Source organism: Emys orbicularis, chromosome 1 (genome assembly GCF_028017835.1).
Source record: "Emys orbicularis isolate rEmyOrb1 chromosome 1, rEmyOrb1.hap1, whole genome shotgun sequence".
Taxonomy (NCBI): domain Eukaryota; kingdom Metazoa; phylum Chordata; order Testudines; family Emydidae; genus Emys; species Emys orbicularis.
Genome location: NC_088683.1, coordinates 155,955,450 through 155,973,544, shown reverse-complemented (window position 1 = coordinate 155,973,544; position 18,095 = coordinate 155,955,450). Strand labels below are relative to the sequence as shown.

The 18,095-nt window shown below is 48.5% G+C and overlaps 1 protein-coding gene across 1 annotated transcript in view; it reads right to left on the bottom strand.

The window, feature by feature from the left end:
• Nucleotides 1-18,095, bottom strand: part of SPAG17 (sperm associated antigen 17) — a 276,008-nt gene that overhangs the window by 112,886 nt on the left and 145,027 nt on the right. Inside the window, exons 15-16 of the mRNA XM_065399127.1 lie at nt 4,508-4,569; nt 2,547-2,651 (exon numbers count right to left, since the gene is read on the bottom strand). Of these exons, the coding sequence (XP_065255199.1) occupies nt 2,547-2,651; nt 4,508-4,569 (167 nt within the window). The remainder of the gene's footprint in view (nt 1-2,546; nt 2,652-4,507; nt 4,570-18,095) is intronic.

Sequence of the window (18,095 nt, the reverse complement as noted above, 5' to 3'; positions counted from 1 at the left end):
GAGCATTTCTAGCATTTATTCCTACCCTTTGTTTTCTATCTTTTAACCAGTTACCAATCCATGAGAGAACCTTCCCATGACTGCTTATTTTGCTTACGAGCCTTTGATGAGGGACCTTGTCAAAGGCTTTCTGAAAATCTAAATACACTATATCCACTGGATCTCCTTTGTTCGCATGCTTGTTGACCCCCTCAAAGAATTCTAGTAGACTGGTGAGGCATGATTTCCCTTTACAAAAAACATGTTGACTATTTCCCAACAAATTATGTTCATCTATGTGTTTGACAATTTTGTACTTTACGATAGTTTCAACCAATTTGCCCGGTACTGAAGTGAGGCTTACTGGCCTGTAGTTGTTAGGGTCACCTCTGGAGCCCTTTTTAAAAATTGGTGTCACATTAGCTATCCTCCAGTCATTTGGTACAGAAGCTGCTTTAAATGATAGGTTACAGATGACAGTTAGTAGTCCTGCAATTTCACATTTGAGTTCCTTCAGAACTCTTGGGTGAATACCATCAGGTCCTGGAGACTTATTACTGTTTAGTTTTTCAATTTGTTCCAAAACCTCCTCTAATGACACCTCAATTTGGGACAGTTCCTCAGATCTGTCACCCAAAAAGAATGGCTCAGGTTTGGGAATCTCCCTCACATCCTCAACAGTGAAGACCAATGCAAAGAATTAATTTAGTTTCTCCACAATGGCCTTATCGTCTTTGAGTGCTCCTTTAGCATCTCGATCGTCCAGGGGCCCCACTGGTTGTTTAGCAGGCTTTCTGCTTCTGATGTATTAAAAAAAATAATTGCTATTACTTTTGGAGTCTTTGACTAGCTGTTCTTCAAATTCTTTTTTGGTCTTTCTAATTATATTTTTACACTTCATTTGCCAGAGTTTATGCTCTTTTCTATTTTCCTCATTAGGATTTGTCTTCCACTTTTTAAAGGATGCCTTTTTGCCTCTCACTGCTGCTTTTACTTTGTTGTTTAACCACTGTGGCTCTTTTTTGGTTCTCTTACTATGTTTTTTAAATTGGGGTATACATTTAAGTTGAGCCTCTATTATGGTTCTTTAAAAAGTTACCACGCCGCTTGCAGGGATTTTACTTTTGGTACTGTAGCTTTTAATTTCTGTTTCACTATACTCCTCATTTTTGTGTAGTTCCCCTTTCTGAAATTAAATGCTACAGTGTTGGGCCACTGTGGAGTTTTCCCTGCCACAGGGATGTTAAATTTAATTATATTATGGTCACTATTACCAAGCGGTCCAGCTATATTCACCTCTTGGACCTGATCCTGTGCTCCACTTAGGACTAAATTAAGAATTGCCTCTCCTCTTGTGGGTTCCAGGACCAGCTGTTCCAAGAAGCAGTCATTTAAGGTGTCAAGAAACTTTATCTCAGCATCCCTTTCTGAGGTGATATGTACCCAGTCAATATGGGGATAGTTGAAATCCCCCATTATTATTATTGATTTTTTTATTTTAATAGCCTCTCTAATCTCCCTGAGTATTTCAGAGTCACTAACACCATCCTGGTCAGGTGGTCTGTAATATAGCCCTACTGCTATATTCTTATTTTTCAAGCATGGAATTACTATCCATAGAGATTCTATAGTACAATTTAGTTCATTTACAATTTTTTCTTCATTTGATTCTATGCTTTCTTTCACATATAGTGCCACTCCCCCACCAGCACGACCTGTTCTGTCCTTCCGATATATTTTGTACCCTGGTATTACTGTGTCCCATTGATTATCCTCATTCCACCTGGTTTCTGTGATGCCTATTATATCAATATCCTCATTTAATACTAGGCACTCTAGTTCACCCATCTTATTATTTAGACTTCTAGCATTGGTATATAAGCATTTTAAAAACTTGGCATTTTTTGGCTGTCCCCTATTGCATGATGTAATTGAATGGGACTTTTTTTCATTTGACTTTTTCTCATCAGATCCTCCCAGTATTTTATCATTTTCCATCCTCTCCTCCTTATTAGGACATAGGGAATCTCCATTTATAGATCCTCCCCAAGGGCTGTCCGAATCACATGCTCCTCCGCACCTGTCGGCTTTCCCCCAGCCCTTAGTTTAAAAACTGTTCTACCACCTTTTTAATTTTAAACGCCAGCAATCTGGTTCTGTTTTGGTTTAGGTGGAGCCCATCCTTCCTGTATAGGCTCCCCCTCTCCCAAAAGCTTCCCCAGTTCCTAATAAATCTAACCCCCTCCTCCCTACACCACAGTCTCATCCACACATTGAGACCCTGCAGTTCTGCCTGTCTAACTGGCCCTGCATGTGGAACTGGAAGCATTTCAGAGAATGCTACCATGGAGGTCCTGGACTTCAATCTCTTACCTAACAGCCTAAATTTGGCCTCCAGGATCTCCCTCCTATCCTTCCCCATGTCGTTGGTACCTATGTGTACCACGACCACCGGATCCTCCCCAGCCCTACACATAATACACAAAATGCTCTGTATCCTGTTACTAGCACTCTATGCACCAGACCCCAGAGCTATTGTGCCTATGAGAATCACAGCTCATAAATACCTGAAGAAGAAGACGTGGCTCATAATGTTCAGCAAAACTCCAGTCTGTCAAATGCCGCTGCTGAGTCTTTTGTATTTCCACTAAATCTGTCTCCGGGCCATACCTCTGTTGTTTAACCTCAAAGTACATCAAAACAATAAAAAAATCAGTATTTTAGTATTTAGTTGTTTTAAACTGAATGTAATTCTGTTGACTTAACTACAGTGAGGAGCACGAGGTAGAATAGAATATAGAACAGACAGTGCCCAGTGCAGCATCATAGTTAACTGCATAAAGCTGCACATGTGTACATCTATATGGCAATGTTTTAGTAAGAATAAAAATTGACAAAAAGATTTTGCCTTTGACTGCTTTATAGTCAACATAATCTAAATATTTCTATTGTTAGGTTATTACAGACTTACAGACAGGTCTTGTGAAGTCACTTTAACTGGCTTTACTTATCTCGGGCTAAACGGCAGACAGATGTTTGTGAAGATGCCAAACCACACAGTCTGTTAGTGAGATTACAGTTTGGCAATCTCTCTTAAGCTCTTACTCTAAAATTAATCTCTTGCACTCAATAAGTAGCACAGCATTGGCATGAGAAGGCCCTCTCCACCCTCCTTCTTGGATAGTGCAGAATTGCAAGAGGCTGATTTTACAGTACTTTAAAGCTACTGGACTTTAGGGTATTATCCCAAAATATAATAAAATTAGGGCTGTCAATTAATTGCAGTTAACTCACATGATTAACTAAAAAAAATTAATCGTGATTAATCGCACTGTTACACAATAGAATACCAATGAAATTTATTAAATGTTTTTGGATGTTTTTCTACATTTTCAAATATATTGATTTCTATTACAACACAGAATACAAAGTGTACACTGCTCACTTTATATTATTTTTATTACAAATATTTGCACTGTAAAATGATAAACAAAAGAAATAGTATTTTTCAATTCACCTCATACAAGTACTGTAGAGCAATCTCTTTATCATGAAAGTGCAACTTACAAATGTAGAATTTTTTTGTTACATAACTGCTCTCAAAAACAAAACAATGTAAAACTTTAGAGCCTACAAGTCCACTCAGTCCTACTTCTTGTTCAGCCAATCACTAAGACAAACAAGTTTGTTTACATTTACAGGAGATGCTGCTGCCTGCTTCTTATTTACATCACCTGAAAGTGAGAACAGGCGTTCGCATGACACTTTTGTAGCCAGCGTTGCAAGGTATTTATGTGCCAGATATGCTAAACATTTGTATGCCCCTTCACGCTTCGGCCACCATTCCAGAGGACATGCTTCCATGATGATGATGCTCATTAAAAAATAATGCGTTAATTAAATTTGTGACTGAACTCCTTGGGGGAGACTGTATGTCTTTGGCTTTGGCTTTGTTTTACCCTCATTCTGCCATATATTTCATGTTATAGCAGTCTCGGATGATGACCCAGCACATATTGGTCATTTTAAGAACACTTTCACAGCAGATTTGACAAAACGCAAAGAAAATACCAATGTGAGATTTCTAAAAATAGCTACAGCACTCGATCCAAGGTTTAAGAATCAGAAGTGCCTTCCAAAATCTGAGAGGGACGAGGTGTGGAGCATGCTTTTGTTTTTTACAGTGCAAATATTTGTAATAAAAAATAAATATAAAGTGAGCACTATACACTTTCTATTCTGTGTTGTAATTGAAATCAGTATATTGGAAAATGTAGAAAACATCCAAAAATATTTAAATAAATGGTATTCTGTTATTGTTTAACAATGCAATTAATCGTGATTAATTTTTTTAATTGCTTGACAGCCCTAAATAAAATTAACACGCACATGGAGATTCACGAAGAATCCCCAGCAAGAGGAATTCACTTTGTACAGTCCTTAATATTCCTTCAAGCCACACGATAGAACATACTTTATTCCATTCATTATACTATTCACTTCTGAAGTGAAGAAACTATTTTCTTACTTTGTTTACAAGAGGATCAGTCGGACCGTCTCCTCCACGTTTCTCATTCTTTTCTATATGCACTGGAAATTGAACAGAGAAGAAACGTGCTAGAGTTCCAGATATTTCAGAATTTGTGATTCTGTTGTTTACTTTATTCCTCTTTGTTATTCACATGTTGTGGGCACATTCTATCTCAACCTCCAGAAAGCTACATATATCCCTTCAAGCTTTGCCTTATCAGTACGGAAAGGACCCTGCTTCGATGATGATAAAGTACCCAATCACATTCTTGACCCTACAGAAAATCATAAGAACACAGGACTTCCATCGATTCATCAAGTCCAGAATCACATCACCAGAAGAGATTACTATCTGATTCTTTACAGAATGGAGGAAAATACCTATCCTGTATTTTAGCAATCGCATAATGCTGGACGAAGGGAGAGAAGAGTTAATGCTTTCCCAACTCTGCGGTAGTTAGTTTCCACCCAGAAGCATAAGGTTTGATTAGCCTTATTTCAGCACGTACGCTGTAAGCAACATTATTATTCTGTTATGGTAATAAAATTATCCAAACCTTTAAAACAATTTTTTATTGAAATTATTGGTGGTGAAAGGTGCCAAGCTGGCAGCTCTGTAGATATGACATCCTCTATTTGTGCACGGACTAGGTAGAGCACGGGTAGAAGTGGAAGCTTCTCCATCCTTCTCCATCCTTTCAGGTGCTCAGCCCTGAACATGAGGGCCCCACCTCTAGGAGTAAGAGGGTATTCAGTTTCCTTGGCCCATTTGCTGTTCACCTTCTCTGCTGAGATTGCTAACTAAAGGGCCAATTAGTGACAATTGTGGTGGTGATTTCATGATTTGACACTTGTTCACTAAAGACTTTACTCAGGCTACCATATTCATTTCATATAGGCCACCAAGTAACAATCAGATGGTAACACCTTTTTGGACACTACAAGAAGCAACTAGAAATTAGAGCTTTCATAACTATGTTGTCATTAGATCACAGAAAGAGAGGCTACTTCTCAGTACAGTAACTGGAGTTCTTTGAAATGTGTTGTCTATGTATATATTCCACTGCTGGTAGTGCACATGTGCATGTTTTTTTGGCCAGTAGTTTCTGTTGGGGCTGTGCATGTGCCTTGAGTGTCCTTGTGCTCTGCACTGAGAGCATAAAGAATGGAGTGGCCCAGCCGCCACTCAGTTCCTTCTCTACTGCAGTATCCAAATGTCAAAGGACTAATGCTCAGTAAAATTTTTCAGACAGAACATTTTTTCCTCAAAAAATCCCTGACGATACTGTGTATGACCAAGTCCTTGACCTCCCATCCATGGTTGGATGAAAAATGTTTGCTCAGCCTGTCTGCCAAGATATTCTACAGACCTGGGAAGCGAACCACAGTAAGGGATATCTGATAACGGATACATCAGTTCCATCGTCAAACTTCCTCCTGACACAACAAAGATGACCTTGCACCTCCCTGTCTGTTTATATAGAACATGGCAGTCGTGTTGTCCGTCATGATTTGACTTTGATTGACCTTGAATACATGGAAGGAATACCGAGCAGGCTCTGTGAACTGTTCTGACCTGCAACACATATATATGCAGTTGATCTTTGTCTGGAATCCAAAGGCCTTGCACACTGCAATGATCCATGTGTGCCCCCCAGAGGGAAGCATCTGTCACTATGGTTCTGGATGGAAGGTGTGGTGCAAACATTAGCCTCTTTCACACACATTTGGAATCTTCCCACCAATCTAGGGAAATTAGTACATTTCGTGGTACTAAAAGAGGCATAGCTAAGCAATGCCTGCTCCGAACATAAACTGATTTTAGCCAAACCTGCATGCAAGGAAGGTGCCATAAGTCCACGAAGACTTGGGGAAGTCATCACTTTGGTGTTTGGATTTGACTGAATCTGCAATATGACAGTGGACATGTTCTTGAATATGTCCTGAGGCAGATATGCTCTGGCTGTTATAGAATTTATAACAGCTCTAGAATCTATAACAGCTCCTGTAAATTCTATTCTTTGTATTGGTGTCAGTCTGGACTTTTCTTTGTTGATTTTTAGTTCAAACTGGATGGAGTATCTGACTGATACTATTTCTAGTACCCAATGGTCTGGTGTAATTGAAGTCCAATATATTTTGGAAGAAGTTTGGCTGATTTCTGAAAGGAAGGATGCAAAAGTCTAGATCCTGAAAAGTGGCACTGCAATTCTTGAGCAATCTGTCAAAATGGTTGTTTATGAGTTGATGTAATCTGAGAGTATGGGTTGCTAATGTAGAAAGTCTCTTTTTCTGAAAATGCTGCCTCTCTCTGGGAGGCCCTACACCTCTTTGGTGATAGAATGCACTTGGCACAGATCTTTAATAAGTAGGTGATTGTCACGGAGTCACCAGGGCGATGCTCTGGAACTACTCCCTACGAAGCCAGTCAGGACTCTGGGGGAGCACATGGACCACCTCCATCTCATAATCCTGGAAGGACAGACTCCATCTCAGGAGCTTGGCATTGGCCCCTCTCATCTGGTGCAGCCACGGCAGGGCGAGTGGTCCAGGTACACAGTGAAGTGCCACCCAAATAGATCCAGCTGCAGCCTTTTAAGAGCCCACTCCATGGTCAGGCATTCCTTCTCTATGGCTGCATAGCCCTGCTCTCAGGGCAGCAGCTTCCTGCTCAGGTACATGATGGGGCGTTTCTCCCCCTTTGCATTGGCCTGCCTCTGCACCACGCCCAGCCCTGTGTCTGGGGCATCGGTGAACACCATAAAGGGCTTGTCAAAGTCTGAGTTTCCCAGCACTGGGTCCTTGACCTTCTTCAGCATGCAGAGAGCCCTCTGGCACTGCTCAGTCCAGACCAGCTTGTCTAGCTTACCCTTCTTGCATAGCTCAGTGATGGGAGCTGACACAGAGCTAAAGTGGGGCACAAACCTCCGGTACTGCCCCACCATCCCAATAAAGGCCTGGGCCTGTTTCTTAGTCTGGGGAGAAGGCCAGTCTCTGATTGCCCCCACCTTGGCTGGCTCTGGCTTTAGGCAGCCGCTCCCCACCTTGTGGCCCAGGTACGACACCTCTGCCATCCCCACCTTGCACATCCCAGCTTTTAGTCAGGCCTGCATCCTGGAGGCGACTCAGCCTCGTCTTCACCTGGGACACATGGTCCTCCCAGGTCTGGCTAATGGCACAAATAGCATCAATGTATGCTAGGGTAGAATTCTCCATCCCCCTGATCCACCAGGCGTTGGTAGGTGACCGGCACCTCCTTGAGCCTGAAAGGTAGGACCAAGGACTTGTACAGCCCCAAAGGGGTGACAAAAGCAGGTTTCAACCTGGCATCTAGATCTAAAGGCATCTGCCAGTAGCCTTTGGTGAGATCCCTGGTCATGGGGTATCGAGACCCCCCCAACTTGTCTAGGATCTCATCAGGCCTAGGTATGGGCAGGCACCATACATTGAAATTCTGTTAGGCCACACAGAATCAGATTGACCCAGCTTTCCTGGGGACCAGCACCATGGGAGGGGCCCCCGGGGCTGGTGGATGGCTGGATCACCCCGAAAGCCAGCATGACCTCTCCCTCCAGGGCCTGGGCTGCGTTCCCAGTTACTCTAAATGGGGAACACCTGATGGGAGGGCCGGCTCCTGTCTCCACCCAGTGGACAGCTCGGTTAGTGAGCCCAGGCTGGTTGGAAAACAGCTGTTGGTACGAATGCAGCATCTCTCTGATCTCTGCCTGCTTGGCAGGGGCTAGCTGGTCAGAAAGGGAAATTTATTCCAGCAAGGGGCCGGCTCCTGTCTCAGGAAGAGACCCACCAGGGGATCTTCCCCTTTCTCCCACTGGCCACACATGGCCAGTACCAGCCTTTCCCTGTCACAGTAAGGCTCCATGTTGACCTGCTCCCCTTGGTGGCTGTGAGTCTGGTTGGGCAGTTCCACCACATCATTCTCCTCATTCAGCTGCTTGTTCACCTTGAAGGGCCTGTCCCAGGCAGCTTGCAGCTTATTTTTCCTCACCAGGATGAGAACCCTCACCTGGTCCCCGGTGCCATAGGCTGAGCGGTTGTACCAGACCTTCTGCCTCCCTTGGGCCCTGGCTAGGTTCTCCCTGGCCAGACCCATGAGCTCAACGAGCTTTTCCAGGAAAGTCAGTACATACTCCATCACTGATTCTCCATCAGGGGAAGTCTTCCCCTCCCATTCGTCCCTCACCAAGTCCAGGGCCACCTTCTGAAAAGGCTCCTCTATGGCAGGCAGGTGTCTGAAGGCTGCTTTATCCTTGTCCTGGACTTTTTGCACCTCTGGACAAGGCAGCCCTGGTTAGCAGGTGTCTTGCCCTGGCTGTGGTTCCCCACACTTAGCTGGGGTCTCTAATCCTCCTGGGCTCAGCTTTGCCCCTGCTGTGCCAGTGAGGGCAGGCAGCGAGCCCACTGCTTTGCTCATAGCATCAGAGCCACCATGAGCAACCTCCCCCACGTGCGGGGGGTAGGAAGTATCTCTCTGTCTCATAGAATCAATCACAGAATCATAGAATATCAGGGTTGGAAGGGACCTCAGGAGGTCATCTAGTCCAACCCCCTGCTCAAAGCAGGACCAATTCCCAACTAAATCATCCCAGCCAGGGCTTTGTCAAGCCGGGCCTTAAAAACCTCCAAGGAAGGAGACTCCACCACCTCCCTAGGTAACGCATTCCAGTGCTTCACCACCCTCCTAGTGAAATAGTGTTTCCTAATATCCAACCTAGACCTCCCCCACTGCAACTTGAGACCATTGCTCCTTGTTCTGTCATCTGCCACCATTGAGAACAGCCGAGTTCCATCCTCTTTGGAACCCCCCTTCAGGTAGTTGAAGGCTGCTATCAAATCCCCCCTCATTCTTCTCTTCTGGAGACTAAACAATCCCAGTTCCCTCAGCCTCTCCTCATAAGTCATGCGCTCCAGACCCCTAATCATTTTTGTTGCCCTCCGCTGGACTCTTTCCAATTTTTCCACATCCTTCTTGTAGTGTGGGGCCCAAAACTGGACACAGTACTCCAGATGAGGCCTCACCAATGTCGAATAAAGGGGAACGATCACGTCCCTCGATCTGCTGGCAATGCCCCTACTTATACAGCCCAAAATGCCGTTAGCCTTCTTGGCAACAAGAGCACACTGTTGACTCATATCCAGCTTCTCGTCCACTGTGACCCCTAGGTCCTTTTCTGCAGAACTGCTACCTAGCCATTCGGTCCCTAGTCTGTAGCTGTGCATGGGATTCTTCCGTCCTAAGTGCAGGACTCTGCACTTGTCCTTGTTGAACCTCATCAGGTTTCTTTTGGCCCAATCCTCTAATTTGTCTAGGTCCCTCTGTATCCGATCCCTACCCTCTAGTGTATCTACCACACCTCCTAGTTTAGTGTCATCGGCAAACTTGCTGAGAGTGCAGTCCACACCATCCTCCAGATCATTAATAAAGATATTAAACAAAATATCTTTGTCTCACTCAGCTCCAGGGCTCTGGTTACAGACAAGCAGGTATCCCGAGTTTAGCAGCTCCTCCCCCTGCCAGCCAGGTCATTTGCATTTTCACTGACCGCTTCAGTCTCAGCCAATTGGTTCCCTGGATTCAAATTCAAATCCTCGGCTGTTACAGGAGCAGGCCCTGGATCCTGTCCCAAAGAGACACAGTCATCCCCCAACAGGAGGTCACTGCCGATATCTTGGAGAACCCAAATTACCAGCCAGCCCAACCCCTCCTATGTCTGTGTAACACCGATAGACCCCAGTCATCAGCGGGTGGGATCGAACCGGGGACCTCTGGAGCTTAGTGCATGAGCCTCTACCGCATGAGCTAAAAGCCAACTGGCTGTTAGCTAAGGTTCCTTGTGGAATTGGCACCCCAGGGTCCATCCCCACTCACCCCTGGGTGGGTCCTTCTGCCTCTCAGCTCAGCCATCACCAGTACATGCTGCCTCTGTCTCTCCTGCCGTTCTGCTTCATGCCTTCCCTGTCTCTCATGGTCCTTTGACTCCTTCGATCTCAGATCCAATTTCATCCATCTCAGATCCACCGACAGGGAACGCAGTGGAGACCCCCTGCTGGTCGGGGACATGGGTCTCCGGGACACCCGGCTGCTCCCAGCCTCTCTTGCGGCTCCAGCTGGGTCAGGAGCTGATGCGGGCCCTGGGGCTGCCTGGCTGCTCCCAGCCTCTCTCGCGCCCCCAGCTGGGTCAAGAATCGGTGCAGGCCCTGGGGCTGCCTGGCTGCTCCCAGCCTCTCTTGTGGCCCCAGCTGGGTCAGGAGCTGGCTCCTTAGAGCAATCCTCCTCTTCCAACTGAGCAATCAGCTGTGCTTTAGTGAGCTTTTCAATGCACAGCCCTCTCTCTCTGCACAGCTCTACAATGTCCTTCTTAAGGAGATGGTTATAGGCCATCTCCACACTGTTCCCAAGTGGTCATGGACTCATAGGCCTGTGCTGTCTCAGCTCCCCACGATCCCTGCGAGGAACCCCTTCAGTGCGACAGCCCTTCTCGGGGGTCCACTCTCTCTCGGGGTTAAGCCATAAGCTCCTCCACCTCCTGGAACTGCACATCTCGGAGCCTTCAGCAGGCCCATCTCTCGCTAATCCCCCTTCGTTTTACTGCTCCCCAGTCACTTACTGCAGGATGCTCTGTCCACGGGGTGCAGTTTATCCCACTTCTCCCACCAGTTGTCACGGAATCACCCTTCCGAGCATGTCCTTTCCTCCTGGCCTAACCATTGAGCAGCCACGCCGTGAGGTGGAGTGCCGCTAGGTTGCGGTGGAGGAGGCGGCCCTGGTCCTGGGAGAGCAGGTCCAGGCAGGATGGCAACGGTGGGGCGACTGCCAGGCTCGTGAGAGTCCCGTACTAATGTTGCCTGGGCCATGCCAAGGCAACCAGGAGGACCCGGGCCCTGTCCGTTTTTATCTTCTCTAAGACCTTGCCAATCAGCGGGATCGGGGGGAAGGCATAGAGAAGCTGGCCCGACCAGGATAGGAAGAAGGCAACAGAGATGACGTCCACACCCAAACCCCCCTGGAGCAGAAGCGGGGAGACTGGCAGTTCTGCTGAGTCGTGAACAGGTCCACCTGGCGAGTTCCCCACTCTTCGAAAATCCTGTGCACCATCTCTGGGTGTAGTGACCACTCATGCTGAGAGGAGAAGTCTCGGCTCAGGCGATCCACCTGCGAGTTCCGGGCGCCTGGTAAGTGGTGGGCTTGTAGGCAAATGTCGTGGGCTATACAGAAGTCCCACAGCCTGAGGGCTTCCTGGCAGAGGACAGAGGAGCAGGCCCTGCCTTGCCTGTTGATGTAAAACATCGAGGCCGTGTTGTCCGTGAGAACCCTGACCACTCTGCCCTCCAGGTGCGAGTGGAAGGCCACGTATGCCAGACGGACTGCCCTGAGCTCCTTGACGTTTATATGCAGGACAAGGTCCTGCGAAGACCACAGACCTTCGGTCTGAACATTCCCCACATGGGCTCCCCACCCCTGGTCCAATGCGTCGGACACCAGCTCCACTGATGGGGGCTTGCCCCTGAATGGAACCCCATGGAGCATGTTCCCCTGGGAGGACCACCATTGTAGGGAGATGATCACCGGTTCGGGCACAGTGAGGACTTTGTCCATCCTGTCTCTGGACTGGGAGAACACTGAGGCTAACCAGAGCTGGAGGGGCCTCATCCTGAGTCTGGCGTGGTGAACCACATATGTGCACGCCGACATGTGACCCGGGAGCTGGAGGCATACTCTGGCTGTGGTCACGGGGAACCTTGTGATTGTGTCGATTGAGTCCTTTTAGGGTCTTGAATCTGTCCGGTGGGAGGGAGGCCCTGACCGATGTTGCATCCAGGACTGCCCTGATGAACTCTATGCGCTGCACCGGGACTAACGTGGACTTGGTGTGGTTTACCAACGGGCCCAGGGTGGCACAAGTGGACAGGAGGAGCACCACGTGATCCCGCATCTGCGACCTGGAGCTGCCTTTGACCAGCCAGTCGTTGAGATAGGGGAAGATCTGAACCCCACGATGTCTGAGGTAGGCCGCCACCACAGACATGCACTTTGTGAACACCCTTGGAGCAGTGGACAGGCCAAACGGGAGGACCGTAAATTGGTAGTGTTCCTGCCCAACCATGAAATGGAGGAAAGACCTGTGCCCCTCGAATAAATGAATGTGGAAGTACGTGTCCTGCAGATCAAGGGCGGCAAACCAGTCCCCGGGATCCAGGGAGGGGATGATGGAGGCCAGAGAGACCATGTGAAACTTGAGCTTTACCATGTACTGATTCAGGCCTCGCAGGTCCAAGATGGGCCTGAGCCCCCCTTTGGCCTTCAGGATAAGGAAATAATGGGAGTAGTACCCCTTGTGTCTGAACTCTGCTGGCACCACTTCCACACTCATAGGCCAAGGAGCCACCCCATCTCCTGCTCAAGCAGGGCCTCGTGAGGCGGGTCCCCCAGGAGGGACAGGGACGGAGGGTGATTGGGTGGGGTAGACGTAAACTGGAGGGTGTAGCCCTGGGAGACGGTGTTGAGGACCCAACGGTCCAAGGTCAGCCACGACCACTCCGGGAGAAAAGTACACAACTGGTTGGAGAAGGGAAGCTTTATTGCGGATGGATCCCTGGTATGAACTGGTAAGTCGCTCCTCGGCATCCCGTCAAAACTGACATTTTCCGCCTGTTTGCCCTTGGAAGGCCCAGGCTGGGGGGCAGACCAGGACAGCCTCTGCGGGTGTTTCTTATAGTCCCATGACTTTTTACAAGGGGGCTCGTATTTAGAGTGGGTGGCCTGGGTGGGAGTCTGCTGAGGCTTAAACTTGGTCCTGGCTGGAGCCGGGACATAGAGGCGAAGTGTCTTAAGAGTTGTGCGGGAATCTTTCAGGCCGTGCAATTTCACGTCCGTCTGTTCTGCAAAGAGGGCCTTGCCATTGAACAGAAGGTCCTGCAAGGAGTTATGTGCCTTGCTGGACAGCACAACAGGAGCCACAACGCCCTCCTCATGGACACCGCGGAGGCCACAAACCTTGAAGCCGTATCTGCGGCATCCGACGCTGCCTGCAGGGTCGCCCTGGCAGCCGCTGTACCCTCCTCCACCAGAGCTTTGAACTCCTTGTCATGCTCCTGGAGGTAGTCCTCGAATTTGGACAGAGAGCCCCACAAATTGAACTCCTTTGTGGAGTGGGAGGGCCACCCTGCCCAGTGCCGAGGCTGAGAGGACACTGAAGAGGGAGTCAGAGGGTTCCTCCACGTCCTCAGCTTGAAGGTTAAGGCTCGATGCCCCCCTTTTCAACAGTACCTGGTGGGCCTTAGAGTCCTCCTGCGGAACAGGTGGAAAAGGGGCCGTAATTGCCTCATCAGGGGAGGATGAGGATGGTGGTGCGGTACTCTGCGTACCCACCAGTGCCAGAGGTCCCACCACTTGGGGTGCAGAACCGGGGATAAACGCTCCACCGACTCCTTTCTGGGAGGCTGAGCTAGAAGGGCCAACAGTCTCTCCGAGGCTCTGGCCACCAAGTGAGCCACCACCGGGGGCTGTGTCGGGGGCCACGGGGCCCATTGGTTTCACGGTGCCGGCCAAGGAGCCTGGTGCCACTGCACCTGCTGTGGCACCAGCAAAGCGGGCTGTTCAGCCTGACTAGCCTGTCCCATTGACTGACGACTACGAAGGGAGGCCGAGCTGGCATACGACCTGCCGCTGTTCTGGGACCGGGAGGAACAGTGGCATCGGGAACGGTGCCAACCACGAGACTGTGATCCCGGCACGAAGGAGCGGGAGTACCGCCGGTAGCTGCTGCTCCGCGATCAGCCCCACATTGAGCTCTTCTTATAGCCCTTGTGTCTGGCTGTTCAAACTCAGCAGACAGCCACTCCACCTCCGCGCTCCACCCCGGCAGCAATTTCCCCCTCTTTGCTTCACAGATATTATGCAGCACACAGCAGGCAGCTATAACCATTGGGATTTTTTTTCACTGAGATCCAATCTTGTGAGTAGACAATGCCAGCATCCCTTCAATCTACCAAAAGCACATTCAACTGTCATTCTTCACCTGCTGAGCTGGTAGTTAAATCGTTTCTTGGTGCTGTCAAGGTGGCCAGTGTACAGCTTCATGAGCCAGGGGAGCAAGGGGTAGGCTGGGTCGCCCAGGATCGCTACTGGCATTTCAATATTCCCAATGGCAAGAGGAGGTTACTTACCTATAACTGGAGGTTCTTTGAGATGTGTGGTCCCTATCCGTATTCCACTGAGGGTTTACACATGCGCACCATGCATCCGGAGCTGGAGATTTTTCAAGTAGTAATGTCTGTTGGTCCGCGCATGCACCCTTGGCTTATCTCATGGTTTCATCAGAGGTGCTAAAGGGTGGGGCGGACTGACCACATCTCCAGTTCCTATTCCACTGCAAATCCAAGAGATCTGCAGCCGAGAGCAAGGAGGGCAGGAAGTGGAATACAGATAGGGAACATACATCTTGAAGAACCTCGAGTTACAGGTAAGTAATCTCCTCTTCTTCAAGTGATGATCCTTATTGTATTCCACTGAGGGCGATTAACAAGCAGTACCTAAGTTGGAGGAGGGTGAAAAAGGTGAGGATGGAATGGTTGAGTGGAGGACAGCTGCGCCAAATGCATCCGTCGCAGAGTCCTTCAACAAGGCATAATGCCTCACAAAGATATATACTGAACTCCACATGGCCGCTCTACGTATGTCCCAAAACAGCACATCATGGAGAGTGGCTGCGGTTGAAGCCTGGGATCTCATGAAATGGGCCCTCACTCGAGGGGATGGAGGCACTCCCAACAACTGATAGCATAGTGTATCTCCCCCATTGGAGAGTCTTTGTAGAGATTGCCTGTCCCTTAACCCTCTTGGATATTGTGACAAACAATCTAGGAGATTTCATGACCAGTCTTGTCCTCTGCAAGTAGAAGGCCAAGGCCCAACAGCTGTCGAGGGAGTGAAGTTGTCACTCCTATTCCAAGGTGTGAGGTTTCAGAAAGAAAATGGGTAAGTGGATGGTTTGATTGATATAAAACTGGGATATGACCTTTGGCAGAAACTTGGGACGCAGGGAGACTTTATCCTTATGGAAAGTGGTGAAAGGTGGGTCTGCCATCATGGCCCCAGGTTCAGCTACCCTTCTTGCCAAACTGGTAGCCACAAGGAAGGTGACTTTCATGGAAAGGAGGGACATATAGCAGGAAGCTAGCAGCTCAAAGACCTGCTTCATTAGTGCCAGCAGAATTAGGTTAAGGTCCCATTGGGGGGCAATAGGTTGTACTGGTGGGAAGGTTCTGATGAGGCCCTTCCAAAACCTAGCAGTCAATGGGTGTGTAAATGTGGAGTGTCCTTCCATTGGAGGTGGGGTGGAAAGTGCTAACTGCTGCTAGATGGTCCTTGAAAGAGTTGAGGGCGAGACCCGATGCCTTCAAGGACAGGAGGTCATTCAAAAGAAGGGGAATCTCCACCTGTTCTGGGGAAAGCCCTTTCTGTTGGGCCCAGGAGGCAAAGCAGTTCCACTTGGCCCGGTCAGAACGCCGAATGGACTCCTTCCTGCTGCTCGAGAGGATGTCTTGCACTTCTGATAAACACACCTGTTGTAGAGAAGATGCCCATCCAAATACCATGCTCTGAGGTGAAGTGTCTGTGGATCAGAATGTTTAATCTTGCTGCTGTGTTGAGTCAGTAGCTCAGGGAAAGCGGGGATGGGAAGTGGAGGGTAAGCTGACATTTGGAGAAGGTTGGGAAACCAGAACTGTCTGCGTCCGAGTGGGGCAATCAGGATGACTGTTGCTCTATCCCACCTGATCTTGTGGAGTACTCATGGCAGGAGTGGTAGAGGGCAGAAGGTGTAGCTGATCTTGTCTGACCAGTGGAGAATGAATGCACCACCTTGTGAGTGGGGACCAATACCTCCCCTGGAGCAGTACATGCTGCACTTGTTGACGGGGGAGGTGAAGAGTCCCTGGTTGGAGTCCCCCATTGGTTGAAGATGTTGCTTACTGCGCTGTCATGGAATTCCCACTCATGATCGGTCACGAATCGTCAGCTGAGTGAGTCTGCAATTACGTTCTAAGTCCCCGGAAGATAGGCTGCAGATAACAGGATCTTGTGGGCAATGCACCAATTCCATAGATTGACTGCCTCCACACACAAAGCAGTTGACTTCGTGCCCCCTTGTTTGTTGATGTAGTAAATGGTGGTGGCATTCTCCGACATGATAAGAACATGATGGGAGCGAATGGATGGGAGAAATGCTTGGCATGCCTTCTTTACAGTCCTGAGTTCCAGAATGTTGATGTGCATCCTGGATTCCCAAGGGGTTCATGCTATCTCCCATGTGTGCTCCCCATCCTATGAGGGACACATCGGTGATGACTGTCTTGTCTGAGGACAATGGGAGAAAGGGGACCGAGGGTCAGAGCCCCCAGACTGTGTCAATTGCTGTCTGCCCCATCCAGGAGGCTTCAGCTAAAGACTCTGAAGGAGTAAAGGAGTCTGAGCAACATGGAGGTTGAAATCCAGGCTTTTTCTCTGGACTGCACTACCAGGAGCCAGTTGTCAAGATAGGGGAATACAAGGACCCCATAATGCTTGAGGTAGGCTGCCATGACAGAGAAAACTTTGGTGAAGGGAGCAGTGGTGAGTCCAAATGGCAGGACCCTGTATTGAAAGTGCTGAGGGCCTATTTTAAACCTCAGGAACCATCTGTGGGCCGGATGGACGTCTATGTGAAAATAAGCATCCTACATATCAAAAGCCATGTGCCTTCTTCTAATGATGGCTGCTAAGGTGACCACATGAAACGGGTTTGCAGATGAAGCGATTGAGACAATGGAGATCCAGGATTGGTCTCCACCCACCCTTCATTTTGGGTATCAGGAAGTAAGCTGAATTGAACCCCATCCCTTGATAGTCTGGAGGAACACACTCTATCACACCTCTTTGTAGTAAGGAGTCCACCTCCAGGGCGAGGATGCTGTTGTGAGAGTGGTCCCTGAGGAGGGATCAGGGAGAGGGTTGTGGATGAGGTAGCATAATGAACTCAATCGTATAGCCATAGTGGATGACATTTACCACTGATTTGTCTTTTGTTATTGGACTCCAAGCTGGTAAAAAGAGTGCTAGACAACCCCCGAAGTGGGTGGGGTGGTTGTGTGGCAGCAGGCAAGGTGGTTGACAGCACGCTAGGGTTCCTCAGAAATACCTCTTCTGGGGGGGAGTTGCATTTGGGAGGAGGAAGACTTCGAGGGTGGTCCTGGAGGATGTGATCTTTGAGTCATCTGACACTTCCTTGATGGTTCATAAGGCTGTTGATGGAAAAAATGGGAGGTTCTGTAATGCTGTGTGGGCTGCAGGCAGTAGAACTTGTGTTTCGGTGCCAGTGTGTAAATACCCAAGGAAGAGTGTAGCTCTCGAATCCTTGAGGGTGTGGAGGGAATAGTCCGTTTTCTGGTTGAAAAGACAGGATTCATCAAATGGGAGGTCTTCGATGGTATTTTGTACCTCCCTGGGAAAACCAGTGGAATGGAGCCACAACTGCCTCCTTATGACAATGCCTGTGGCCACTGAGCACGATGAGGTTTCTGTTGTGAGG